Raw genomic sequence first — 26,395 nt, forward strand, 5'->3', positions numbered from 1 at the left:
AATCGAACCCGGCACCTCCGCAGTTTGAGGCGGACGTGCTAATCAGTCGCTCACCGTGCCGCCCGCATTCATATTAATCAAAGTTAATTCCAAAACTATGCCACACACGAGTGAAGGTCCTCTGTCGCCCACTGTTGGCATAAACTGAACGTCATGACAATAAGAACGAAAGTGTACTTGAATGTGAAAAATTAGATCAAAATGTTGCCACGTTAGAGTAAATTGAAGCATAAGATGTATCTCAGTGTGTTACAAATCGGTAGGCGCCGTGTCGATGGTGACATATGTTGCCCCAATGTACAAGCAAAGGTAACGTCTGTAAAACGTATCTTTGGCATACTGTATTGTAAATCAACATGCCGAGCATGTTATTGATGTAATATTCAACTATGTACTATTCCAGTTATTTTACACGAATACCATTCTGATTTATTAGTATGACTTTTTTAAGTCAGCCTCCTCTGAATGAGGTTGTAATGCTTGGGTTTTCTCACTTTGCTACACCACTCAAAAGTACAGTATTAGGAACTGCGGGCAGAGCTCAATTCTACATGACTGAAATCACAAAAACAAACGCTGTTCAGGGTGTGTTATTTTAATTTGTGTTTTAATTTTAAAAGCAGTATATCCTGGTAGTTATGTCTGAGTTACGTTGTATGGAGCACACAGCCAATGTTGTGGGTAATACGCACTATAATGTTTCAGTTTAGTATTTAGATCACATTTAAGAATTGATCCTTGCAAGTATCTTACAGTACAAGTAGTTTTCAATAACTTTATTAAAATCATATTGTGACACAGACCAGAACACAGAGCACACGACAGAAATAAATACCATCATGATGGCGCTCAATTGTCAAACAGGCTTATTGCAGCTGGCTTCAGAATGATGTCATTGTGGGGGGTGGGGGGGATGCCATGGCATCAGACAGAGCCACCACCCGCAACTGGGATAAGTGTGCTAAAAACTCTGCCTGCTGTTGACTAAGTGCAATTCCTGAAACATTCCACTTGCACTGATAACACACGCAAGACAGCAACTCATTCTCAAGTGGCCAGCTCCCAAACTTGGGAGGTTTGATACGGCTTCAGTCAAGGTCCATCTCTGGCTTTTTTTCTGTTTCCGAGGTGGCGTTGCCCATGTTTTCGTTTGCTCCCTTGTCTGCGCCTTCTTCCTGGGCTTTCTCCTGTCCATTCACAGGCCCGTTCTGCTCAGCTGGCGTGTCGTCTTTGGGCAGCTCCACCTTTGGCTTGGGCTTGGTCACGGTCGGGTTACAGGCAGAGAACAGCTCCTGGAAATGTTTGTATAGGATATAAGAAAACAATTCAGTGCCTGATACTTTGGACCTTTGTGAATGAGGCTGATGATTGTTGAAGAGGCGGCCTTTTGTATAAATGTTTATGCATGATTGGCAAAAGCCATGTTCCTTAATTGGCTGACGGAAAATGTTTATTTCTTAGTTTTAATTAAAGGTGCAGCAGAAGATTATCAAATGAATTGATAAATATCTTGATAGCAGATGAATCTTTGAGGCCTTGTTTAAATTTGAAATTATCCACATTCTCAGAATTTGAGTCTTTCAATCGATTTCTGTCGTCATCAATAAAAGCAGACTGATTATCTTTGTGTTTCTTCAAAACAAGCCATTTGCAAACATCTGCTTCCAGTTTGTCAGCTTCGAAGATGCTATTCTTGTGTTTGAAATTTTACATGGCAAGGTCCCACCTCCGCTCTTAAAGTTCTTAAACCTGAGCAGGAGGCAGAGTACCGTAGATCTGCCTCCTCCAACAATCTGTTAGTCCCTCTGAGGAAACGTTCCTTTCACCAATTGGCCTTTTCAGTGAGAGCAGTTCATTTTTGCGAGACAAATTCTCTCCATATACAAAGTGTTAACACTATTATGAGTTTTAAAAATATGTTAAAATCATGTTTATTTGAGAGTCAATTTTCCGCACAGAATGAGGGCCGAATTTACTTTTTTTTGCTGTACACTTCCTGCTGCTCTTGTAACGCCACTTGTTTTGTTGTAGTGAAGTGTATGAAAAGTCATGCGTTTCTTTTGTATACCTTTTATGTGGTATTTTTGTATTCCCTGTTGTTGATGTAATTTTGTTTTCCGTTGCTGCGTTTAACACCTTACACAGAGACAACAGTTGGGAACTAGCTTTTTAGCTATAAGTGGCACATTCTCAGAGGTGTATTTAATATGCACTGGTCCTAATTAAAAAGAAACAAAATAATGATAAATATTCTTTCCGATTATGTGATGTTACGGACCAACCCAGGAACTGAATCATAATTTGTTTACGTGTTTACTGCACTGTCAATTTGTCCTGCTTTTGACGCAAGGGCTGTGAATGAAAAGATTTTTGATTCATCGACAAATCAATCAACTAAAATAATCATTACTTGCAGCTACAGTGAGTTATAATATGAAGTATGTATTGTTTCTCATGAACAAGAGCCTCTGTTGCACTGTACAGCAATGATGGAGGTTCTCACCCTGATTTTCGCTTGAATTTCTGTAACTCTGACTGACGGATCCATCGCCAAGCTCTGTTTGCTCTGCTGGTTCATGGCACTGTTCATCCACATCATCGCTTCGGTGGCCAGCTTGTCCACTTTGGCGACGTCGGCCTCATCTATGTGGTCGTACTGCTCCTCCTGCCAAATAGAAATTCAATTCATTTTTTGGGCTGCGCGTGTGTGATGGAGAGGTTTGAGGATATGGAACCATTACCCAAGCTTTGAAAAGCTTACTTTCATTTTGCACGCTTCAACAAATTTCATGTATTGCTGGATTTGTTTCCCAAGCTCGTCAAAGGCTTTCGGCCTCTCCTCAGCCTCTGTGTAGCGCTCTTGGATAGGCTGTCCCAGTTTCTGCAGAAAGCAATCATTTCAAGACTGTCAAAACGTCATTTTGGCTATTTGACAGAGCAACTGAAATTACCTTCAAGTCTGCCAGCCTGTCAATATACATCTGCTTGGGTTGGTCCTCTCCATCCTCGTACAGCCAGTTCTCAGTATCTGCCAACTTGGATGAAAACGCATCCCTTTCCTGAAAATAAAAAGAAAGACCACCTTAGCAACACCTCGCTCCATTCATGCTTCCCAAGTGGCCCAGAGTGGTAACTCACAGCTTCGCCCACAAACTTCTCCAGCATGCCGTGTAGTTTGTCTCTCATTTCGTAGACGTACTCTTCCACGCAATTCTTGGCATCGTTCCGCTCCTTTTCCAGTTTGTCCTGCATGATCATCTTACCCTGAGGGCACATCACTTCGTAAATAATCGTGCGTCGGATTGCTCCGGTAATGCTTGCATGTGTAGAGTTTGATCGTACCTCGTTTTCAACAAAAAGATTCAGCATGTCATCAGCTAGCTGCCACTGTGGGCTGTTTTCAATGGGAAGATCCAAGACTTTGGTTTTGACTTTGGGCTTTTTCGCTTGTGGAGGCTGGTCAGACTTCTTCTCGCCTTTGCCCTCATCTGTGGTAGTCTAAGGGAGAGAGGGAGGGGATTTTGTGTGCGTGTGTGTGTGTGGGGGGGGGGTGACATCACCTTTTTAAAATAAAATACTTTACAACAGGCATTAAGATAAGGCTTAGTGTAGTCCTGAACAATTAATTGAATTCAAATCGCAATACAGTAAAAAGCAATTTTCAAATCGCAAAGAACATTTTGTGAACAGTCCTAGGGAACGCTGAATAGGCTGCAAATCAAAGCGTTTAGAGTTTAATTTCAATTAATACATGGTGGATTTGGCTTTATTTAAGCCTAAACTATAAGACTAAAACCATCTACAAACTGCATTATGAACCTCATTTTGTAATACAGATTAATTTGTTTGTTTAAAAACTTGTGGGAGGATCTTGGAAAAAAATTGCATGATAAATGACAATTACAATATTGATATTTTTACAATCGTTCGGCCCTATTTATGTGCATGCTATTCAAAACAAGAATTTATCCATGTGATACTGTTGACATTTGTAATTGAAAAACATTTTCAATTCACCTCCATCTCCTCATTCTCTCGGGGCGTCTTCTCTTCTTGTTCTTTCTGACCATCTCCCTCATCCAGCTCCTCCTGGTCGGTTTGCATCTTGTTCTGCAGACCGGGAAGGACACCGTGGGGTTTTTTTTTTAACCCCGCACCCTCAAAGCGCAAATCCAGTTGCACAGATGATTGCGTCATTTATTACCTCCCCATCTTTATCATTGACTTGCTCCGTCTCCATGGGCTCTTCTGTCTCATCCGACTTGATCACCTCAACCAGCGAAGCGCTGGACACGATGAAGATTCCATGGATGTTCACTCGCACCTTGACTTTCACCTTGGAGCTCTCACCGGAAGCCTGCGGGACAACTTTCTGAATCAGAAACTGACCTGTTTGGAAGAAAATGCACAGGGAAGAATTAAGAAGCAATATCACACAAACACTGAAACACATAGTATTATGTTTTTATTTCATTATCAACGTAGGATAATTGCTCATATCGAAAATACATTCTGGAACACGAAACATTTTCAGCAAGTGTATTTGCTAAAAATGTATTCGTAACAAGTAATAAAAAAAAAACACAATCACATGATTTTTCTGAAGACCTTTTTCTTTGCACTTAATGTTGGAGGAAAAACAAAAACATTTTGTACGATGAAACTGAACTCAACATGCATGATGTTATCACGAGACCTCCGTGCGCTACAAGTAACCTCACTTTCAACAAGCATCAATGGATTTATTTTGTGCAGCTGTTTTTCTTTTTCTGAAAGGCAGATTATCTCACAACACTCCTTCCAAAAGAAGGACTGCTGTCAGCATATTACATTGAGCCTCAGCATGCCTGAGGAGGTCAGCTCATAAAGCATCAATGCACAATTCAGCGTGTTTGGCTTTCTCGTCATTTGAGACATTTATTTCAAAGTTAGAGAAGCTTCAACAAGAAGTTTTAAAAGAACATTGGAAGAAAATTATAGACCGACATAGTATTGTATCAATCAATAAGACTCCCGTCATATTTGACAGTGGTTTTATTGTTTTTATATCACAGTGGCTAATTTCAGTTTACATTTTGAAGATAGCGTCAAGTTTTAGAATGGCAACAGGTTCACCCTGGCATGGATTACTTCCAATATTTTATATGGGGAAAGTTGTTAATGTGAACCAAGCAGAGGTCAACAAGCGTCCCGGAATAGATTGTGTTCACTCTTTTTGCTTACCGATGGTTGGGTCAGGGTAGGGCAGCGCATTAGGATTGTTGTAGTACGCCTCCAGGGAGAAAGGCTCTTTGCGGAAGAACGTCAACATTTTGGAAAAGGGTGCTGGGTGGTTCATGGGAAACACTTCACAATCACTACAAAATAAAATGGTGTCAAGTCATCAATGTTCAATTTCAAAATAAGGAGTGCAGAGTCCAAAAGTGGAGCAGATGCGTTTTATTTTACCTGACACCTTCCTCGGCATCAAAATGCCACTTCAAGGAGATGGGATATGGAACAGCGTCTGTGATGGAGAATTCACGCACTTTGATGGCAGGCGACAGCATTGCGCACTGTGGAAAAGGAGCGGCGTTGTCACATGTTGCAATGGAGGCAAAGGCATCACTCAAGACTGCTTTCATGATCAGAACCTGGGTTTGCATGTTCGCTTCTCCCTTAAGAGATTGTATCAAGGAGTGACCAATGGTTGTAATTACTATCGCAACAACCTTTTTATACTTTACGTGGGAATAAATTCAAATATGGTCAACTGTTTCTACACACCTGTAAGCATGTCGGCCGTTTGGAGCAGAGCCAATCGTGAATGAGTATTCTCCGCCGAAATACTCCCCCGCGCGCTCTACTTGCAGCTGGGCTAAAATGTGCTCCAGTCAGCAAAAGGAAGATGTGATGTACCTGTAAAGCAGCTCCTCTGGCCACCGCTTCGTCAGCATTCAGCGTGGTGTTCAATTCCTTCCCAAAGAATTTGCTTATCCTCTCTTTGACGGCGGGGATCCTTGAAGCCCCGCCCACAATCTCTACCGCAGAGATGTCGTCCTTTTTAAGTTCTTAGGGGACATGGAGACAAGTGGGAGGATTGGAGAATTGCATTTGTGTCATCAATACAAAGAATTAAATGGTGTGATACTCACTGGATTGTTCCAGCAGACTCTGCAGGGGAGGCTCCACTTTGGCCAAAAGGTTAGCGCTCATCTCTTCAAACTGACCCCTTGTAAATTGAGAAAAGGCGCCAAATTAGATAACTGTCGACTTCATGAGAAACAAACGTCTTGGGCCAACCTGTTGAGCTTTCCCGTCACATCTATCTCATTCATGAAGCATTCGATGTTCAACGGTAGGTCGGACGAGTTGGCGCTCATGAGCTTTTTCAGTTTCTCACACTCCATGTAGAGCCTGACCAGGGCCCGGGGCTTGGACTTCACATCCAGCTTGTACTTCTTGCCAAATTCCTCACAGAAATGCTTGACTAATACCTCATCAAAATCCTTGCCTCCCAGCTCGGGATCGCAGGCTGTGGCAAGAACCTGTGAGACAAGGGTGGAAACAGTTGACGCAAAGCCTGTTCGAGCTCGGAAAGATAGTACCTTTTTTTTTCCCGGGCAATTCCCAACCTTGAGTTTGCCCTTGTTGAAAGCGCACACTGATGTCTGGTATCCAGAATGGCCCAGGTCCACAAACACCACATTCCTAGCTTTCTCTTCTGGAGCAGGTAGATCCTGCTTATAAATTCCATATGCCAGAGCCACTGCAAAGGAACAGTTGGAACACAATTAATGTCATTGACACAATAGAAGAAAGCCAGGAATAATCTGTGTGTAATTCATGTACTGTCAGTAAACATGTCATGGCAGGAGAAGCATGGGTGTGACGGATGAAAGGAAGGTTGGCTGAATACCAATAACGAGTGCTTCTTTGCTTGTTCTGTCTAGTTAAGTATCAACTGGGCTTATGTGTACAAAAATCACAAGTTACATTTTGCAAAAATCCTGTGAGTTTTGTTGTTCGTAGCACATAATGTGGACTGGTAGTACATTTTATATGCCGCAAATGGTCACAATTGTGTATACCATGACAAACTTTGTCGTAGCCCCCCCCCCCCCCCCCCCGATTTTTCTAATTGACAAGGAGGCAGTGATAATTTTACAGTTTGAGCCCTGCGAGTCCCAGGGACCCGCTGATCAGAAAAGTATGAGTCCCATTATGCATTTAGAGAGTCCCAAATTTCGAATTCTGAAATGTATTCAATTGCATATGATAAAAACACATACAACAACAATATACATTGATAATAGGTTTATTTCTTAAAAACAAATGCTGCAAAAATGTAAATAATTCAGGCAAACAAGATTTGCTGAGAAATAGGTTCTTATTTCATCCCATGGTTCAGTCTTTGAGTTCAAACTTCCGCAACACTTGTTAGTAACACTTGTTTTAACGTTACACAACTTGGCAATCGTCTGCTTTCCACGAGGTGAAGGCCGATTTTCGCCAATCTCGTCACGCGAGATTACGTAACGCGAGAACAAAACAACAATGGCGGAAAAGATTTACCGTCGTTTTTTGTTGTTTTATTTGACTGAGAAATTTTCTTGCATCCCAAAAACGCACATTATTTGGAACTGTGCGTCTGGCGGGAAAATTATGCGTCTAGGATGCGGGACGCAGAGGTAACGAGATGGCTGAGGAGGTAATATGAACCTCCCTGAAGACAAGTGCCGGTATCCTAGCAACAAAAAAATAGAGAGAATTCCCGAAAAAGAGGTCAAGGCTACTCTCAGAAAAAAAGAAGCGCTTGAGTTCTCATTTTGTGTTTGCGTTTGACAGCAAATGGCTGAACGTACATCTCTGACTGTGGCTCTCCTTTTTGGCTTGTAACACAAAGCAGAAAGGGGGAGGGGGAAAAAAAAGAAAGACCAAGTGACAGTTCATGGATTGGAAAAACTCATACAGTTTGTTGAGTTTAGGTACTACAGGCTCGGGCTGCGGCTATCAATTATTTTTTTTTGCATTGATTCTTCTATCAATTATCCCATGGTTTAATCAGATAAAATTTGATTTAGCATTTTTAAACAACCACACCAATACAAAATATGCATGTCGGGTGCGGGTATTATTTTTGCCCGCTTGGGGATCGCCATTTTCACATTCCACACTGTAGTATCTGTGACTTTAAATATATGTGGCTCTAAAAGCGTGTGGCCTTGTGAGTGATGTGCATCAGCGAACCAGCGTGTCGTCAGCTGCTGTTTGCTCAGGTTAGCCGGTCTGCATGTTGAGTCTCTGGGTCTCAGTTGTGCACGTTGCAGGCTGAAAGCAGCATATCTATCCTCAAACCCCGGGGTGGGGATTGCAATACAGTCTAGCTAGCACTGGCATGGTACAGTATAAAAATAAATAAATAAAAACTAGCTAACATAGATATCTTATGTTGGCGACCTTGGACATGCTTTTCTCAATTGTTAATTCTGCTTTGCACATTACACGCTCTCCTTGTTTTAAGCATGACAAGTTCCCAAATTATGGACATTGTCCATCTTTTCTCCTCGCTCGCCACCATCGTTCTAATTTATTTCCACATGGAGTCATGTATGGGTCCGAAGTAACATCAGTCCATTAAAAAAAGAAAATCACTACAAAGCTTTGAAGCAGAGATCATGGGATGACTTTCTTTTGTTATTAAATTATTCAGTTGATCACTTTAGCCCTAGTTATTGACACTAAATTGGAATTGGGCACAGAGACCAGGTGTGTAAATTCAGCCAGAGTATGCTTGTAAAGCAGCCATGGTACATCCTCACTGAGCTACTTAGCCTACAGTACATAAAGACCATTAACCAAAAGTGGTACACACCTGCAGTCGTCTCATTCATGAGCCTCAAGCAGTTGAGTCCTGCAATCTGTGCAGCATCAACCACTGATCGCCTTTCAGAGTCAGTGAAGTAGCAGGGAATCTGGGAAACACAAGGAATTGTTGTTTTTATTTTGCATGTTTCCTTCCAGAAATGCTATTCAACCTTGAATAGATACATTAGCCATGGAGGGTTTTTTTTGTGAAAATAGGGGACAATTCCCTGAAAAGGAGGAAAATCTTCTCACAAAAGGCATCTTCACACTACCCTTGGTTGTCTTGGCTGTTGCTGGAGGGCAGCACACAAAGAAAACAGCACCCGGATACAAGCCTGCCCATATTTGGAGGGGCCTGAGTAGTAGCCAACCAGGAACTAACAGGGAAGCTTTTCCCACTGGTTGGTCTATTGCTGTGAGCACTCTGAAATCACTCAGCCAGCTTTCCTCCTATTGAACACGCCTTCTGACATCACCCCGATGCCATACTAGAATTAAACATTTTTTTAATTAGAGGACACGCCACGAAGCGAAACCTACCCAATTGCACTAAATACAATGAATGTGTTCATCAAAGGCGTGCATGCATTGCAAAACGCAGTGTGAAAAGGTCTTTACAAAAAGGACTTTGACTCAAGCTGGCTGCTTCATCTTTTTTCAAGGCATTGCCAGACTAACCAACGGAACAACCCACCAAGGGTAGGTATCCATAGCACAGGAGGAGCGAGTGTGTGTGTGTGTGTGTGTGTGTGTGTGTGTGTGTGTGTGTGTGTGTGTGTGTGTGTGTGTGTGTGGTGAGATTTTTTTTCATCCATTTTACTGTTTTGTAATACTTACAGAAACAACACAGTCAGCAACGGGCTTCTTCAGCGCACTTTCTGCGGTCTCTTTCAGCTTGGTCAGAAGCATGGCAGTGACCTGTTCAATGCTGAACACCTTCTCCTCCTCCATATACATGACCTGTAGGAGTAGCCAATTGAACACCACTGAATCAAATTATCATGTAATAATAAACATTTGTTAAATCGCTGCAGTATGAAATTAGTATGGCCATTTACCAGCAACAATTTTGAGTCCATGACTCCGTGTTTGTTCTGAGGACTTTGTTGAAAGCTCGTTTTAACGCTTAGTAACGTTAGAAAACATGCGACATCTTAATTTCCAATGTTTACATTTTAGTTGAGTACTGTATAGTAACACTGATTTGTGAAATTAGTACCTTACAATGGCTAATAATAATAAATTATTATTACTCGATATGTTAAATTGTACATACATGTCAGAAACAGGATTCTTTGATGACCAGAATATCTGATGACTTCCAGTGTGCTAACGACTCTTTAGCCTTGAGGCTAATTTTAGTGAATGGGCCTGCTACAAGAGCCGAGTGGTTCCCATCCAAGTGAATGGGCATGGTCATGAAAACACCAAGAAGTTGACAATGTCAGGAAATGACACACTTGACCATTTAATGATGACAGTGGACCAGTTAACTATGTCTTTTACGGCAGGATCGTTGTTGATGATGGCTACATTGTCATCACATATCCTCTTTGCTACTGTATTCAATGTTTTTCTATATTATAATATAATACATTATATTCTATATGTCAACTTTTCAGCACTCTTCCGAGCACATCTAACTGGTTAGGAATATTCAAAGATAGGACAGGTTAGGAGGATTGGATTTGGTCTTTTAGTTTTCAGTAAGGGCGATATAGCTCAACTAGCTTACCTATCTTACCAAGTTAATGTCAGATGGGGGCATCCAACGTGTGAGACAAACAAATACCGATCACATGATTAGCAACGATCTATATTGCCCAGTTGACAGTAATCAGAAAAGAACACAATGTACCCTTCTTTAGTCTTCATGTCCCCTGCAAAGAAAAGGAAGTTCAGCATTTTATCTGTAATACAAAGGGTGAACTCTGCCACAAACAGCAAAAAGCTATTTGTTATTGACACACTACTTTTTAAACAGCTTTATTATTGCATTGCGTCTTACAAGATGCTAGGTACTACTTTTGTTGAAACGATCCTCCATGAGGCGTCTCCAGTTGGTCTAGAATGCTGCCGCTCACTTCTTGACAGGTACCCCTAAGAGGGAGCACATAACTCCTACTCTGGCATCCCTTCACATTTTAGAGTTCTTTTTAAGATCCTATAACTTGTTTTCAAATTTTTGAATGGCCTTTCCCCACCTTACCTCTCTGAGCTTCTCCGGCCCTACGCACCTGCCCGGTGCCTCAGGTCTGGGACCAGACACTATAAGAGGTACCAAGAACTTAGAGGGGATTTACCTTTTCCCGTTGCTGGTCCCTATCTTTGGAATGATGTTCAGCAAGCCCCCTCCCTGCCCATCTTTTAAAACTAATTTTTATTCTTGGGCTTTTGACTCACCATGAGACTTGATTTTTAGTTTTACTGTTTTTGTGCTTTCTACTGTCTATGATTAATTTTTTTACTGTTGTATGAATTGGCTTGTGTTTTTTTATCGAAAATCCCCCGAGTGAGCCATACATTTAACTCGTGATGACTTGGGTTTTCTTACTTTATCACAGTTCAGCATGATGACACCAAGGTGGTCAACTCTATCATGGCAGCAAATCTTAATACCCCCCGCCCCCCCCCCCCAAAAAAAGTCGATTGCTGCATTTTTAGAGACATTGTAAAACAAAAAACAAGAACTAATTTCATAGGAAATGCCTCATTATGTGCTTACCTTGATTCCAGTAGTCCCAGTGGGCATTTGTGCAATATCATAGACCAGACTGGGTTTGAGGCGCTGCACAAATGGATCCGAGAATGCCCGACCATGAAATCGCTTGAAGCCTTGCACCGTGTTCTTGCAGTTTGTGACAACCTGTTCAACCACAAGCATTCTAATGTCAACAAACAAATAAAGTGAGTGAGCACATTTTGCCAACTTGTTATCACCATAGCCCATACCACATTCTAAGCATGCTCGTTGTCAAAATTCTCCATACACAATTCTATAATTAAGACCATTAGTACCATGTCCAATAAAATCATACCTGGCTCTTTGCAGCTGCACCAATTGATCGATTCCGTGGTCCAAAAGAAACACATGCTCTATGAATAGAGAAGACAAATCCGTTTCGTCCTCCTTTTTGTACAATTGTACATTTCGTAGCTACAATGAAGCTGTCACAAGCAATGAGCCTTCACGTGATGCATTTCAACGTGTTTCGCGCAATGCTGTTGAACTATAGCAGAGTAATGTCGTCTCGTTGGGGATTTGGAGGCCACCAAAGTACAATCAATTCATCAAGGCGTTTTGACAGCTAGTGTACGCCGGCCTCCTCCCAATCACGCGGTTTTCAATGCCCACAGGCATAACAAAATCCCTTGGCTGTTCTCTGTTACATTCTGTAACGGTAACGCGTACTTCCGTGTAAATGTATATTGCAATTAAATATATTTATTTTATTTTTTTTATGCACAGAACAAAAATAGGGACGTCTTTTAACTCACGACGGTTACCGTCGCTAGCAGTAGCCGTAGCACTCACATGCTGTTTCCTGTTGTGAAATTCACTAGCATGCTAACTCGCCAAGTTAGCATCGTTAGCTTCACACAAGGGGATGATCACGCGTGAATTCGCGATCGTGCCCAACTAGTTATAAGGCGCACGCGACACAAAAGTAAAGCCATCGCTCATACTTACGGTGTACACCGGTCGCTATATTCATTGGCGATAGTTTCGATCCCACCGGCTCGGGCTACTGCTACATAGCAGTTCAAATAGCCCACGTCGAATCCTACAACTGACATCTTACAACTAGCTAAGGGGGTAATGTAGTGTGGAGCAGATACGCCGGGAAGTGCAGCGGTACAGTTCCGAGTAAAATGAGGACCGATCAGTTACAGGGATAGGATTTCAGTCAGCGGCCGTCGTTGGTTCACCCTTGTTCTTGTTCCATTAAGCTGAGCAAATCAGCATGCGGTACACCGGCAGAAGAACCGAGAGGCTTCAGGAATTTTCTATCCGTGTCGCCAACCAATAGCGTGCGAGGCCGGGATAGGAAGCGACTGCGCCACCTATAGGGCAAAAAAGAATAGCGAAGGGAAGCAGCCATGCCGTCATGTACGGTACATAGAGTTCCCTCAAGTATGGGAACGGCAAGGTTCCCATACATTCCTTTGCTGTTGTATACTGAAGATGCTTCGATTTCAGATCAAAAGATGAATGTGAGTCAGGACTTTAAATGTCCAGTTTTTATTTCATAGTATTTTACATCAAGATGTGTTAAACAACTCAGGACAGACCGGTGCCATCCAGTTTTCAAGCAAGTAACAGTACTGTATTGTAACAGAAATGATGATACTTCGTACTGTATTTATATTATACTTTGGTAGAATCTATCTAATCTCTGTCTCATCAGCCGATAAAAGTTTGTTCTAAAACGGTTGTGGTTTACTGCTGTACTTCTTCGCCAAATTCAATTTGACCTTCCCAGTCTTTTTGCTGATGAGTTAGTTGTTTGCATCTTGTGGTGTGTATGGCCTGTATATTTCTTCTCTCAAAGGCTTGTAATGACTTCACCCATGCCCTGTGGAGGTTGGCACCGATGTCATTAATTCATCTTTGGGTGTAGCCTCACAGCTCTCAATGTTTCTGTCATCAACTGCTATTGATACCCTTGGCAACCAGTTCAATGTCTGTTGCACAAAGAACATACTGCAAACAAAATTGACTTGACTTAACCCTTCCATGCATCACAAACACAGAGCGCCTAGGTATTACTATACCTACCAATATAGGTATGCCGTGAGCTCAACATGAACAATCAACACAGTCTGAATTGATGTCACATAAATATTTTTTCATCTTTATTGGTGAAACAGAAGCGGCATTTAACAACAGAAGAAGCCTTGGAGCTGGCGAAAATTTATTCTTCGTTTTCGTAGTCAGCGGGATTCTTCCTCTTGCTCTGCTTGTGAACACTGTTGCCCCACGAGTAGGTCAGGTACATGAGGGTCATTGCTGTAATTGAACATATGCACAGGGATATGGAATTTTAGTCCAGTGTTTGTGTCAGTCTGCAGTTAACAACAATACTTTGTCACAGGAACATCAATAGAAACGTCATTTGTCTTCCGAGCAAAAAAAAAAAAAAAAAAATTTTGAATCATGAAATTTTGTATTAAGATTATACTTCAAAATGACTTGAGATGACACAAAGAGTAGAAAATGTGCAATATGAATTAAAAATATTGCCATTAGGTTTTTTTTCTTGTCAAATAAGACGGTGAACTCCGGCCGGCTATATTGCGGGACAGCATTTGCGCCCCCACTATATTGCAGATTATTAAGCAATCGTTTCTGGGTTTTTACAGGTCTTTATTCTTGACAGATAAGCCTGAGGTTAAAGTTAGAGAATAGCTCTCGATTGTGCTCCGCTGGGTTCCACTGGAAAAGATGCAGCAGAATTAAGAGCATGTTTTCTCCTTTCTTTCAAAATGTTGCTGCTATAAATTGTGAATTTCTCCATTGTGAGACAAATAAAGAAGAAATTATATGGTCTGGTTAAAAATGTTGGTGTTTAATTCTACAATGTTTAATTGTGTCAGTTCTACGGTTTAGTGTCAGTTTTCCAGTAAATTCCAACTAGGTTTGACAAACACCTTGAAGCAAGCACGCATGGCTATTCAGGGTGTATTCACACCTGAAAAGTCCTTTGATTCACTTGCTTGGTGCGGACCAAAAGCGGACCTTTTTATATATTCTATGTTTGATGCAGTTTGTATCCACACTGCACTTTTTGGAAGTGAACTATATTCTGTAAACACATCAACATGTGTGACAATCGGCACTGTCATTGAACAGAAATGACGAGGGCTACACCAAAAGCACAAAACCAGAACACTTGCTCTGTGTGTTTCTGCTGTTATTAGAATAGCAAAATAAAGAGCAGCTCATTCAATGTACGCTTTATGACGCTATGTTTCAAAATTTTGGAATTTTGCCTGCAGTGACCTGCAGGAGCGGGTGCTCGACGTGCTTTGCCTCACAGCATGCTGGTAGCAGCGCGGCTCGAGAAAACAAAGGTTCACATACGATCTACATTCACTACGAGCTAACATTTCCTGCGATGCCGGGCTTGTTAAGACCACTCATATCCTGTATTTGGTGCGGATCGGCAGTGGTTTGTATTCAGACCTGTAGCAAACCCGAGAATCTGTTAGGAAGCTGCTTTCCGCGACCACCTCAAAAAGTGGGTCTTGGTCTGGTGATTTGGTCATTTGTGTGTATTCACACCTGCATAAGAGGTCCGGACCAGCATGGTAAACGAACCGTGGTCCGTTTAAAGTGGACGAAGCAGTCTGGGTGTGAATACACCCTTAGATAACCGTCCAAGCGAGTCTTCATTTTGGTTTTTTTCAATGCGATATTACACGACAGTCTCCTTTCTTGATATCCAGTTCACGTGAGAACAGATGATAGGGAATACCACAGTGTATTTTAAGTTTGTGTGAATCTTTCTGAATTTAATCATGTATCATATGTGTGGGAGAACTATGTTTTTATATAGTTTTATATAGTTAAAAGATATTGTGGTTTGGAATCCCTTTCCTGGAATCCCTTTCTTGACCGCATTCTGTCAGAATATTATGCTCCTCGCAAACTAGCTTGTAACTCCTAAAGATGTCATACAACTACATATATGAATTATAAAACACTTCTGGGCCATGCTCAAAAACAGATCAATGGTAAAAAGCAAGTATGGCTGTAACTTAGAGTCTTCTTGTTCTGTCATGATTCGTCACTCCTCAAACTAGGTCTTCGTGTTGATCTGTAACCTCAAAATGTATGTCAAGGCCATCATAAACAGAGGACTCTTAGTATAAGTGTTGTTGGGTTTTTTTCTCAAATATCCAGTAATATATACCAATATGTTAAAAACACTGAAAAGTGTAGATAAAAGATACTCACGGGGCGCAACTTTGAAGAAAGATGACGTGAACCTTCTCCAAACGTTAGGAATTCCTTTGGAGAAATAATTGGCGAATGCCTTCTGCTCAAAAGGGGACAGACTGTATGTGATGACATGCCTGACCCTGGCCAAATTTCCAAAGTGGCGGCCCATGTTGATCTGAATGCCAACCAAAGGGGTCAACGAGCTGCGAAGGAGACAAAGCTAGAATTTGAGGATGTGATTTCAATGTGAACACAAGAACAGAAGGAATCTAAAATATATTAGGCCTAAAAAGAAGCTAATTCAAGCAATGAAGTAATTATACAAACCCCAATACCATTTAGTTTGGGACATAGTGTAAAATGTGTTGCTGGCATCAAATTGAAAATGTGTGAACATTTGCAAAAAATAACATCAGTTTGAACATTAAATATATTGTCTTTGTCGCGCATTCAATTGAATATAGATTGAAAAGGATTAGCAAATCATTGTATTGTGTTTTCATTTACATTTTACACGACGTTCCAACTTCAATGGAATTGCAAATAACGTTTGTACTCGCACAAGAAGACCCCCATCACATTCCATTATCGTGACATGAGCGAGTTCTCTGACACAAAATGTGTCAATACAGAAACGAGAAAACTTTAAGACCGTTTTTGAAGCAATTAATACAGATAGCGCAGAATGATTGTGAAAAAACAGAGCAACTACGCACGCCAAAGCGTGACCATTAGCCTCGGTGCCCGGGCAAAAGTACAAGCATTAGACCTTGAACCATGTTTTCAAATACCGTTAAAGTAAGCGAGTCACAAGCATAGAAGTCGTTCTTTTAATGTGATGATCAGTGTTATTCTAGATTTTCGTCGAACACAAACTCACAAAAACGGTTGTATTAATGCGATGACATTGAGGCTTACCGCTTTCCTCGTAGTCTTTTGCTAACAACGCTCTCCTGTTCTTCCTGTTTGACTTCATGTCGACGGAGCACAATATGGAATGCTTTACTGCCCTCTAACGGCTTGGAGGCCAAGGACTCGCTCGCAAGATCACTGAAGTATTCAAGTGGATTAAACTAATGTACTGCCGGGGTGGAGGTGCTGTAGTTTTTTTCTCGGCCTGTTTTGTTCCTCTTTCTTTAATTTAGTTTGTTTTCTATTTTATGGAATAATTTTTCTGTTCTTGTGCTACTTTTTCTGATTTATCCCCTCTTCTGTTTTTTAGGAGCTTTTTTTAATGCAACATGCATCCATTGCTCATCTCTCCAACTAATCCTGGACAAACACGACTATATCAAGCCGATCTGAATGAGCCTCGCAGTGTCAACTCACATCTAAATAAGATTTATGAACTCTGAATAGGAACAAACGTGTATATTATTGGCCTGGGTGATATTCCAACAAACAGGGGAAAAAAAGTTCTAGAAAAACAAGTAAAAAAAGAAGAAAAAAAACAGGCAAATCCTGTCCAAAAAAAAATTAAAAAAAAGGAAAAAAATCATTTTAAACATCGAAGCACAAAAAAAAAAAAGAATTCAGAAAACAATATTCCCAAGCAAAGAGATTTCCCCCAAATCCACAAAAAAATCCCACCTCCGCCAAAACAAAAATTTGGGAAAAAAGTACAAGCAGAAAAAAATGCTCAAAACACCTAAAGAATTATTAAAAAATAAATTAATACCCATACACAAAAAAGGTGAATGTAATATGCTTCCATTGCTTACTGACTGCACACTACGTCTAAAAAATGTATTCTAGCATGAACGCAATATTCCTATCATTTATTTGCCCCCCCCTCAAAAAAACGAGACCAAATTGATGCATGCTGGTATTTATTTCCCAATTCTTCAGAGAATGTCAACATTTTCATCAGTTTGAATATCCAGAAGCTGAACAGACACACAGTGAATTCACACAATTTGCATATACAGTACACACATGCCATGCATGTAGTCACATTTAACCAGTACAAACTCATAGGTATGCAGTCACTTAGTGACCAGAAGACATAAATACACACGGACACCTTGACAGCTTTCATTCTGGACATTTTGAAGACAGCCACCATTCAAGATGACTGTCTGTAATGCTCAGGAATAAAACAATATGTAAAAGGTTTAAGATTTTGTGACAGATTTTTCCTTTTTTGTTGTTGTTATTTTTGGTCCAGAACAGGGCGAATTAATTCTTACCGTGTTAAATTAAACAAAAATTACAGCCCACCCACACAAAATAAGTTAACAAAAACTAAGGTTAAAAAAAAAAAAAAATTATATTCTGTACTAAACATTTTTTCCCCATCAAGTGTTTCATATCAGTGCCCTATTGCAAAGACGAAACACTGGATGAATTGTCATCCTTTCAAATAAGGCATCAACAAAAAAGAAAAACATTGCTTAACTTACTTTCCCAATGGTAAAATACATTGTTGAAGTAAACACACCTGCTCCAGAACAAACATCTTCTATGCACAATGATTTTAACCACTGATGAAATCACAGAGCCTGGTCAGAACATCTTTGAATATTGCGGCAAAAGGTTGCGGTCATGTTATCATTTTGAAACCGGTGAGAATGCGGGGTTTGTTTGTTGGTTTTAGCGGCAGGTGCACCGAGTGGCCACCATGTCTTCAAACTCCTTGTAAACGTAGGAACCGTCCTCTTCCAAGATCATGACGCTCAGGGGGCTGTAATGGAAAGGAATGCACGATGGCCTCGGCACAGAGGAGTCGAGCTTCTCATATATGATGTTTTGTACCATAGTGTGGACGGGTGAGCCATAGATGAAGCCGACTGTCCGCGGGCAGATGCCTCTACAGTACCTCGGGTTATATTTGGGGGGGAAAACGATCCAGTGATCAAGTTTGAGCTGGCTGAACCGCACTCTGAAATCATACAAGGCACAGTAACTTGTTGGGAATTCTGAGCTCGGAAGAAGCTCCGGCAAGTGGATGTCCAGGCTTTTATCACCTCGTTTGGTTTTTGCGGATGCCCTCCTTCTCCGCCTCTGGGCTCGAAGCACTCGATGGGCTTTGAAAATCATCTGTTTGTTAAGCGCGTTTGCAGAGGTGGATGGCAACATCTGCTGTGACACTTTGCTATGGTCATGAAGGTAAAGCAGCAGCGGGGTGGACCCAACACGGATCTCCAAATGGCCTTCGAGCCCGGTGTTCTCGGCTTGTTTCTCGTCGGGGCAGATGACATTGATGTGCAGGTGAACATTGAGTTTGGGGAATTTTGAAGCCGGCAGAAGCAGCGGAGTGACGTCAACTTCCACCCAATTCCCTCTTCCAAGGCCATCGGCGGCAGAAGTGACGTTTACAGCTTGGCGGACGCCGGGACACAGGGGACATTTGTTTGAGTGCTCATGCTCCTTGATGCTCAAGAAACACACAGACTTTATGTGGGCTGTACTATAGAGCAGGGTTGCCTTGGTGAGCTGCTCTTTTTGTCGGACTTGATCAAGACTGTAGGACAGATCGAGTGTGAAACTCTCTGTAGGAAAATAGGGGAAAACAACATCACAGTGTTAAAATGACGGTCCAACTGACATGGGCTGTTATCATATTGAGAAATTTTCAGCTCTAAAATAGGGCTGAGAGTTTATGAAAAATTAGTTTGATATCACTTTTTCAGACCAAGCACTCAACTCGAGTACTCGTCGATACCAAGTAAGTGACATCACTTGTTCTTTTGATACATATTTTAAAAAAACAAAACTTGATTGATAATTTTAAAGACAAAAGGAAGAGCGGTCACCCTGCAATAGAGAATCCAAGCCAAACTAAGAGCACATTGGTCTGAATTGAGGATTTGTAATAATTATCAATTGTAAAATAGAACTGACAACATTAAGAGTTTTAGTCTTTGTTCGAAATAAATTGAAGTCCATAAGTGTTACGCATGACACTATGAACTTGGCAACTGTATTACACCCAAGTGAGTCAAAGCTCTGTGGTGCCTGGACTGCATTCAGAAGAAAAAAAAATAGACCATATCAATATACTAATATAAAACAATTCTATTTTTCCCTCTCAGTCGATGACAGCAGGTAAATATGTAAAAATAAGTAAATATGCTACTTTTGACTTTTACTTGAGTCATATTTTAAAGTAACAGAACTCCCATGAGTACAATTTCTGCTATTCCGCATGGGTTATGTCAGGGAAAGGAATTGGCAGACGTTTGATGAATGTAGCAGTTACCCTGAGAGCATGTTTGAACGTACTTGCAGGATAAATGCTACATATGTAACAAATTTCTATTATGCCATGGGGTATTGAATTGTGCATTTCAAAAATTCTTTGCATTTGGCCTACATTATACCAGTATGTTCAAAAAGTTCACATTAATTTACAATGTTACGGTTTTATTATGTCTACAGTGCATGATTTACATACAGCATTTTTTCCTATAATGCCACGGGCTATTGACTTTGACAACATACCCTGTGGCACAATGGGAAAAAAAACATACTTACCGGTAAACGATTTGTAATTATACCAACACGAATACGTTCAAAAATGAAGTTTTATTCTTACATTTTTTTATTCTACATTTTTTATTCTACAGTTTATTCTTAATTTTCCGGTTTAATTGTGGCCGCAGTGAATGATTTACGTTCGGCATCTCACCTTTATCGCTTTTGGCAAGACATTGCTCTTGCGGCTTGATCAGTCTCACAACGTTGTAGCGTGCGCTTGCTTCGAAACCCTCCGACGCCCTGGACGTTCTCTTGAACGCAGTGTCTGTCAAATACTTGATGTACTTCTGCTCAGGTTTGATTTTTTTCACGGAGGTCGGGTTCCACCTGGAGCCTCCGTGCTCATACAGAGCTTTGAGCAAAGGGGATAAGATGGTGCCATAGGCGTACCGGCTCAAGTCGCTCCAGGAGTCCTCGCGGCCCACGGACGATCGAGCCGGCGGCGGGCGGCTGCTACTGACCAGAAGCAGGAACAGCACAGCTCGAAAACAACGAAGAGCAACTGACGTCAACATTTGCTATTTATGCGTCCAAAACAAACGAGGAGAACCGGCCCGAAAAGTCCAAACAAAATCGCCGCACTGAAGCTGCAACGGGTCGCACGTGGCGCCGCTGATCAACTAGTGCAGGTGTTGCCAATCGACTGTCACGCCTATGACGTCATCAGGTGTGCTCATGGGCGCAGTTTCAGCAGCTTTACTTTTAGATTTTCATTCTTTAAATATACATTTAATACATTTAATAGTTTTAGTTTTAATTGATTCGGGATATACAATGAAACGAATATGTATTGATCAATTAAAATGTTTCATTTCTGCTGAAGTGCTTATGTAATGTTATGTTATTGTTTGAGATAATACAGGAAACCCCTGCAAATTTTCCCCAAGAATAAAAACAATAAATATTTTTTCAAATCCGCAAATAGGTGACTCCACAAAGGCATAACTGCTAGTATCTAGCGGTCCACTGTCATTGTTTTGCGGCCAACTTGTGGCATTTTACTGTCAAGTAACTATGTTTAAGTGAGTTGAGGAGCTTCATTAAGGCAAAAATAGTGTTTTGTTGCCATCTTGTGGTAAAAGCTTTTGGGATGGGGGCATGACTTATGCATAAATTGTTCTCTATTCATGGCAGGGTGTCAACCATTCAATCGAACTTTATTTGTAGAGTGCTTTTCATAAATTAAAAGTGCTTCACATCGTTAAAAATTACAACACCCATCAACCCTGCACACACACACACACACACACGATCTTTAATGTAAGACCAAATGTTTGATCTGTGTTGATGATCTCATGTAATAAAGACTAACTTTACTGAAATGTACCTGGTTTGTCCCGTAATTTGACATCAAAACAGAATGCGCGCAGTCTGAAAGAAAATGAGTGTTCAGAAACAAATTGACCTGCGACCAGAATGTTCCAGAAAGTTACCATGAGGAGTCCATGTTGATCAAAAAAATGTTTTTGATGGTGGCGATTGGCACAATTTATTTTTACAAGTGTCATCATTTTGTATTGGGTCAGTTCCAAGTCAAACTGTGACAAGACTGGAACATCTTGAGCATCATTTCTTGAACAATTAATCAGCTACGTTTCAATGACAAAATGTCACTCGTGTCCAAGCAATAACCCAATGACAGCTCTGGAGGCTCCATCCTACTCCTCTGCCAGAGAATGGAGCCCATGCTCCTGTATCCATGACAACCGCATGCCCAGTAAGAAAATGATCTGATCGGCATAACCAACCCCACCCATACAAGTCCACTCAAAAGGCAATTGCATTTTCAGAGGATTACACTTCCATGATGAAAACATCATAAAATGTTACAGAAGGTTTGTATTTACTCAACATGGAGATAGGAAAAAGGTAAGAATAAAATCATAAATACACACATTCCATAAACACATTAAAGAGCTTGCTCCAAGTGCTGAATTTCACATTTGCTATTTAGCGTTATCATATTTAAGCGAGGGCGGCCCGGTAGTCCAGTGGTTAGCACGTCGGCTTCACAGTGCAGAGGTACCGGGTTCGATTCCAGCTCCGGCCTCTCTGTGTGGAGTTTGCATGTTCTCCCCGGGCCTGCGTGGGTTTTCTCCGGGTGCTCCGGTTTCCTCCCACATTCCAAAAACATGCATGGCTGGCTGATCGAACACTCTAAATTGTCCCGAGGTGTGAGTGTGGGCGTGGATGGTTGTTCGTCTCTGTGTGCCCTGCGATTGGCTGGCAACTGATTCAGGGTGTCTCCCGCCTACTGCCCGAAGACAGCTGGGATAGGCTCCAGCACCCCCCCGCGACCCTAGTGAGGATCAAGCGGTTCGGAAAATGGATGGATGGATGGATATTTAAGCGATCTAAAGTGTGACGACAAATGCACAGTTAGAGGGAACCATAATCAAACATCGAACGTCCTCTGGGTTTTGTTTTGCATACAAATGAGCCAAATGGATGAAAGCACAATTGTCCAGCCACTCTAATCAGTGGGGAAATACTAGTTCCTCTTCAACATTTTCATTTATAATTAAAAGATTGGGCCTTTTGTTCTGTGTTGAGATCCCAAGTGTGAGTAACACACGAAGTACACAAAAAAAAAAAAGAAGACAAGGAGAAGAAGTTGAAACTGCCAGATAATAGTACTACGACAGACATTGCTATATACAGTTTGTTGTGTGTTGTTTTGGTCATTCAGTACACTATAGAGAAAACCTTTTAAGTGTGTATTTTAGTGTCATGTACTAGTGCATTCCTTGTCCACACTAGTAAGACAATTTGGTGTGTTGGTGGGATCTTGAATAAATGCTGAAACAATGGCAACCCGTTTGCAAATTTACAGTACTCTATATCCCACTATGGTGTTTCATTATGAATAACATTTATTGGGCAGTGAATAACTGTTTAAACAGTTTTTTCGCTTTTATTTGATAATCTTGATATCCAGTTTAAGGTCTATTCATGAGGATGCGTTTGTCCTCACTCGGACAGCTTTTGCATATCCTCCTGACTACCAGTAGTTCAAATTTGTCCTCTGTAAAGGACATTTGTGAACCTAAATATCTCCCACCCAGTGCATCCAATCGCATTAACTCATTTTGTTACTCTAAAGAGGGCATTCAGTGCTTTCCAATGATACCAAATTTGTAGGGGTTAGAAAAAATAAGAAAATGGCTTCCCTCAGTGCAAGCACTTTTGATGGGAAGAGGAAAAGTAATACTTTTTATCGAACACATTTTGTCTTGAAATGCTGTTGGCATTTTAATTATAAGACTCGTATGAACACGTTAAAGTGTTGTTGGAGTTGTTTTAAGTGTATTTGAGCCTGTTTAAAAAATGTAGTGGAATTTCAAAAAGTTCTTTTGGAGTAGTCCAATTACTTCACATAGATTGGGGAATTTCAAAATAAATGTGATTGGACAACATTTTTTTTCATGGAAGTCAGGAGGATATTAGTTAGTAGGACAACTAGATGTTAGAAAGGAGGCTGAACTGTGCACGATAGTTAACAACGACACACAAGTAGTGAAGTGCTAGAAGTAAACTAGTAGAATTTTATAGTGTACTGTACTACAAATAGTAGCCCACAGTTGTCACCTCGTGCACCAGTTTACCTCATTGGTAACATGTCCTACGAGTATTGTATAGGACAGTTTTCCCACTAATGGACTTCTCAAACTCCGCAACTTTTTGTTGTTGTACACAACGGTCGCGTTGTGAGATTACTAGAAAAAATATCGTTCTGCGTCTTGGACCTGGTGAGACGTCACCCTACAAGCACTTCACCGACCAGACCCCGCCCAATCGTCACGCGCTTCCATCAAGGTTTAGTTCAGCAGCGCAGGTCTCTCAGGGGGCAGGACACCTCGCGGTGAAAGTGATGTCGACAGAGGCACTATGTGCATGTTTTCCCTGCTCAGGAAAGTCAAAAAAAAAAAGAAAAAAGAGACTATGGACCCATTCCTGGGGAGAGGGAGGTATGGACTGTCTCTTTTCCCAAAATAACTTGAGGTAACAAATTAGTTTGATGACACCACATTTGCCAATCAGCTGGCAGCTTTGCAGTTAGTAAATGTAGCATGAAATGTTAGGTATACTTTCCAATATTTCCCCTTTTGTTCAAGTCACTTTTTAAAATGCACATTGTGATTGTGTGCCCCGCGTCCAGTCTCACGTCATAAGTAGGAGGGTACTGTCTTCCTATTGGTCAATGCAGAAGAACCAATCAAAAGACGTGGTCGTGAAGCGTCTCAGATGCCGGACGACCAATGGTCGAGTACGTCACACTACATGGGCTACGATGCATCAAGACACAACACGACATTTGTCTACAAGTCTGTCGGCTCAAATCGGGCTACATTTGTCTTGTCTGAGGTCAGCGTAACGAAGACAAAGATTGCACTACACACAAAAAAATCCAGAGCGGTTTTCCCAACTCTCTCGCTGGGTAGTGTGCAGTAGAACCTCGGTCTGGATATTTTGTGTATTTAATTTCATGACTCTCTGACTGTGGATAGTATGACAAAAATGACTTCTCGGTTACGGAGGTGTTAAAATGTCAGGGCTGATTTTTAATGCCAGAACCAGTCCAGTCCAGTCCACCCCTGGCTCTGACTAGTTTTTACACAAAAAACCAACCAACCATATGCACTCTCTGAATACGGTACATAACCAATCTGCTAACTATCACTAGTTGTGCGTGACTGATGTTGCATACTTCTGCTTCCTGTGAGGCTGGAACAGCTTGCTGATTGTGTTGAGACCTTCCGGCTGCTCCCGGTAATCCTCGTCCTCTGTTTTGTCCCAGTATTTAGATTGCCGCACACCTCCCACGAGGGCTCTGACCTCCTCTGACACACCCGCACCCAGGTAATGACGAGCCTTCTTGCCGTCGTTGTCCCTCTTGTCGACACTCGCTCCATAATGCTGCACCAGTAGCAGCATGACATTCGTGTGACCGTGTATGGCAGCGATATGTATTGGTGTGTAGCCCCCGTGGGCTTTGCTATTGACGTTAATGTGTGCCCCCCTCCTCCGGGTGATGTCCATCAGTTTTTGGACCATCTCGCCATTACCGTCCTTGGCTGCCCAGTGCAATGCCGTGAAGCCTGACATGAAGTCCTTTTTATGGGCGAGGTGGGCATCCTGCAGGAGCATGGCGTGGGCGTGCCCCCATAGCCCGGAGGCGCATTTCACCAGCCACTCATGAGCCAGAGGGTCAAGGGGTACCGACCCACAGCATTCGGTTTCGTCAGGCTGCGTCTTGCCCGGGTCATCCCCGTGACTGTTTCTCCAACTTTGCAAGGCTCTGTCGTCTTCTTTGCAAACTGGAAAATGAGTTTGGGATGTAAATTGTGGTTTGTCTTTCTGAGGAGGAGAGGCGACTGCTCCGACGGCAAGCACAGCACCCGATGATCTCCTGCCAACTTGATCTCGACAAATGTTCAATGCTTTGAGAGTAGTGTCTGACTTACTTCTTTGCAAATTCATGTGCGACGGGTAGCACGCATTGTTACTATTCTCCAGGTCCGGATGGCCGATTTGCAAAGTCGAATTTGAAGAGGGCAAAGTCTCGTGCAGTATATCTTTCACAAAGTCCTGGTACCGCTTCTTGACCGCCACAAACTTCACCCCGTCCGTCTGGCGAACAACGGCCACACTGTTGACCAGCTTCTTGAACAGCTCCCTATTGTGATGCTTTTCTGCGGGCGAGCCGCCGTGGATGAGAGCGCCGAAGTGGCCGAGCAGCTCGGCGTTCCTCACTTTGCCCCCTCGTTCCAGTAAAAAAGACAAAACGGAGTCTTGGGTCAATGCCATCGCGTTGTCGTCCGGTTGCGGGGTGAGGGAAAAATAAAGTGTCGGTGTCTGCAGGGATTATCTCCTCCGGATTTGTGTGTGCTTCAACAACCTGCTGCTTCCGGCGCGGTCTGGCCCCCTCCCTTCGTCTGCCACTTTTTTTTTTAATGGTGACACTCCTAGTTGCATCAGAAATACTTTCACAAAAACAAACGACCAACGGTCATTAAAAAAATACATTTATACCTCGAATTACCGCAACATGCTCTCTAAAGAGAGTCAAAACAAGATCGTCAATCTGTGTGGATTTTTGTCATTGAAAAGGCTGACTGTCGT

General features: G+C 41.8%; 4 protein-coding genes across 4 annotated transcripts; all 4 read right to left on the reverse strand.

Moving 5' to 3' along the window:
* Positions 1 to 761: 761 nt before the first annotated feature.
* Positions 762 to 12,852, reverse strand: hspa4b (heat shock protein family A (Hsp70) member 4b). The gene is made up of 19 exons (XM_086105680.1): positions 12,539 to 12,852; positions 11,886 to 11,943; positions 11,573 to 11,713; positions 9,685 to 9,807; positions 8,855 to 8,954; positions 6,615 to 6,748; positions 6,283 to 6,527; positions 6,135 to 6,211; positions 5,899 to 6,050; positions 5,449 to 5,555; positions 5,224 to 5,357; positions 4,205 to 4,389; positions 4,018 to 4,110; positions 3,343 to 3,498; positions 3,139 to 3,264; positions 2,952 to 3,059; positions 2,762 to 2,881; positions 2,504 to 2,665; positions 762 to 1,292 (listed from the first exon to the last, which is right to left on the reverse strand). The coding sequence occupies exons 1-19, from the start codon at positions 12,643 to 12,645 to the stop codon at positions 1,089 to 1,091; spliced, it is 2,532 nt and encodes an 843-aa protein (XP_085961806.1). The 5' UTR covers positions 12,646 to 12,852; the 3' UTR covers positions 762 to 1,088.
* Positions 12,853 to 13,676: 824 nt separating this feature from the next.
* Positions 13,677 to 16,807, reverse strand: uqcrq (ubiquinol-cytochrome c reductase, complex III subunit VII). The gene is made up of 3 exons (XM_086105681.1): positions 16,712 to 16,807; positions 15,809 to 15,996; positions 13,677 to 13,858 (listed from the first exon to the last, which is right to left on the reverse strand). The coding sequence occupies exons 2-3, from the start codon at positions 15,960 to 15,962 to the stop codon at positions 13,764 to 13,766; spliced, it is 249 nt and encodes an 82-aa protein (XP_085961807.1). The 5' UTR covers positions 15,963 to 15,996; positions 16,712 to 16,807; the 3' UTR covers positions 13,677 to 13,763.
* Positions 16,808 to 17,605: 798 nt separating this feature from the next.
* gdf9 (growth differentiation factor 9) lies at positions 17,606 to 20,787 on the reverse strand. Its single transcript, XM_086105684.1, has 2 exons — positions 20,417 to 20,787; positions 17,606 to 19,280 (listed from the first exon to the last, which is right to left on the reverse strand). The coding sequence occupies exons 1-2, from the start codon at positions 20,785 to 20,787 to the stop codon at positions 18,386 to 18,388; spliced, it is 1,266 nt and encodes a 421-aa protein (XP_085961810.1). The 3' UTR covers positions 17,606 to 18,385.
* Positions 20,788 to 21,720: 933 nt separating this feature from the next.
* sowahab (sosondowah ankyrin repeat domain family member Ab) lies at positions 21,721 to 26,136 on the reverse strand. Its single transcript, XM_086105683.1, has one exon. It carries the CDS (start codon positions 26,078 to 26,080, stop codon positions 24,953 to 24,955), a length of 1,128 nt encoding a protein of 375 aa, XP_085961809.1. The 5' UTR covers positions 26,081 to 26,136; the 3' UTR covers positions 21,721 to 24,952.
* Positions 26,137 to 26,395: the final 259 nt, after the last annotated feature.

This window comes from Hippocampus guttulatus, chromosome 2 (assembly GCF_054856545.1).
Source record: "Hippocampus guttulatus isolate MCC_2025c chromosome 2, RoL_Hgut_1.0, whole genome shotgun sequence".
In the NCBI taxonomy this organism is placed as follows: Eukaryota; Metazoa; Chordata; class Actinopteri; order Syngnathiformes; family Syngnathidae; genus Hippocampus; species Hippocampus guttulatus.

Bases quoted from the DNA above. Each gene is read 5' to 3' on its own strand.
- hspa4b (XM_086105680.1), bottom strand. From the start codon at position 12,645: ATGTCAGTTGTAGGATTCGACGTGGGCTATTTGAACTGCTATGTAGCA. The intron at 8,955-9,684 runs GTAAGTATTACA...TGTGTTTCCCAG, and splicing joins TTGCTGACTGTGTTGTTTCT to ATTCCCTGCTACTTCACTGA. The intron at 4,111-4,204 runs GTAATAAATGAC...CCCGGTCTGCAG, and splicing joins TCAATGATAAAGATGGGGAG to AACAAGATGCAAACCGACCA.
- uqcrq (XM_086105681.1), bottom strand. From the start codon at position 15,962: ATGGGCCGCCACTTTGGAAATTTGGCCAGGGTCAGGCATGTCATCACA. The intron at 13,859-15,808 runs GTGAGTATCTTT...GTTCAATTACAG, and splicing joins TTTCTTCAAAGTTGCGCCCC to CAATGACCCTCATGTACCTG.
- gdf9 (XM_086105684.1), bottom strand. From the start codon at position 20,787: ATGTTGACGTCAGTTGCTCTTCGTTGTTTTCGAGCTGTGCTGTTCCTG. The intron at 19,281-20,416 runs GCCGAACGTAAA...TCCTACAGAGAG, and splicing joins AAAAGCGATAAAGGTGAGAT to TTTCACACTCGATCTGTCCT.
- sowahab (XM_086105683.1), bottom strand. From the start codon at position 26,080: ATGGCATTGACCCAAGACTCCGTTTTGTCTTTTTTACTGGAACGAGGG.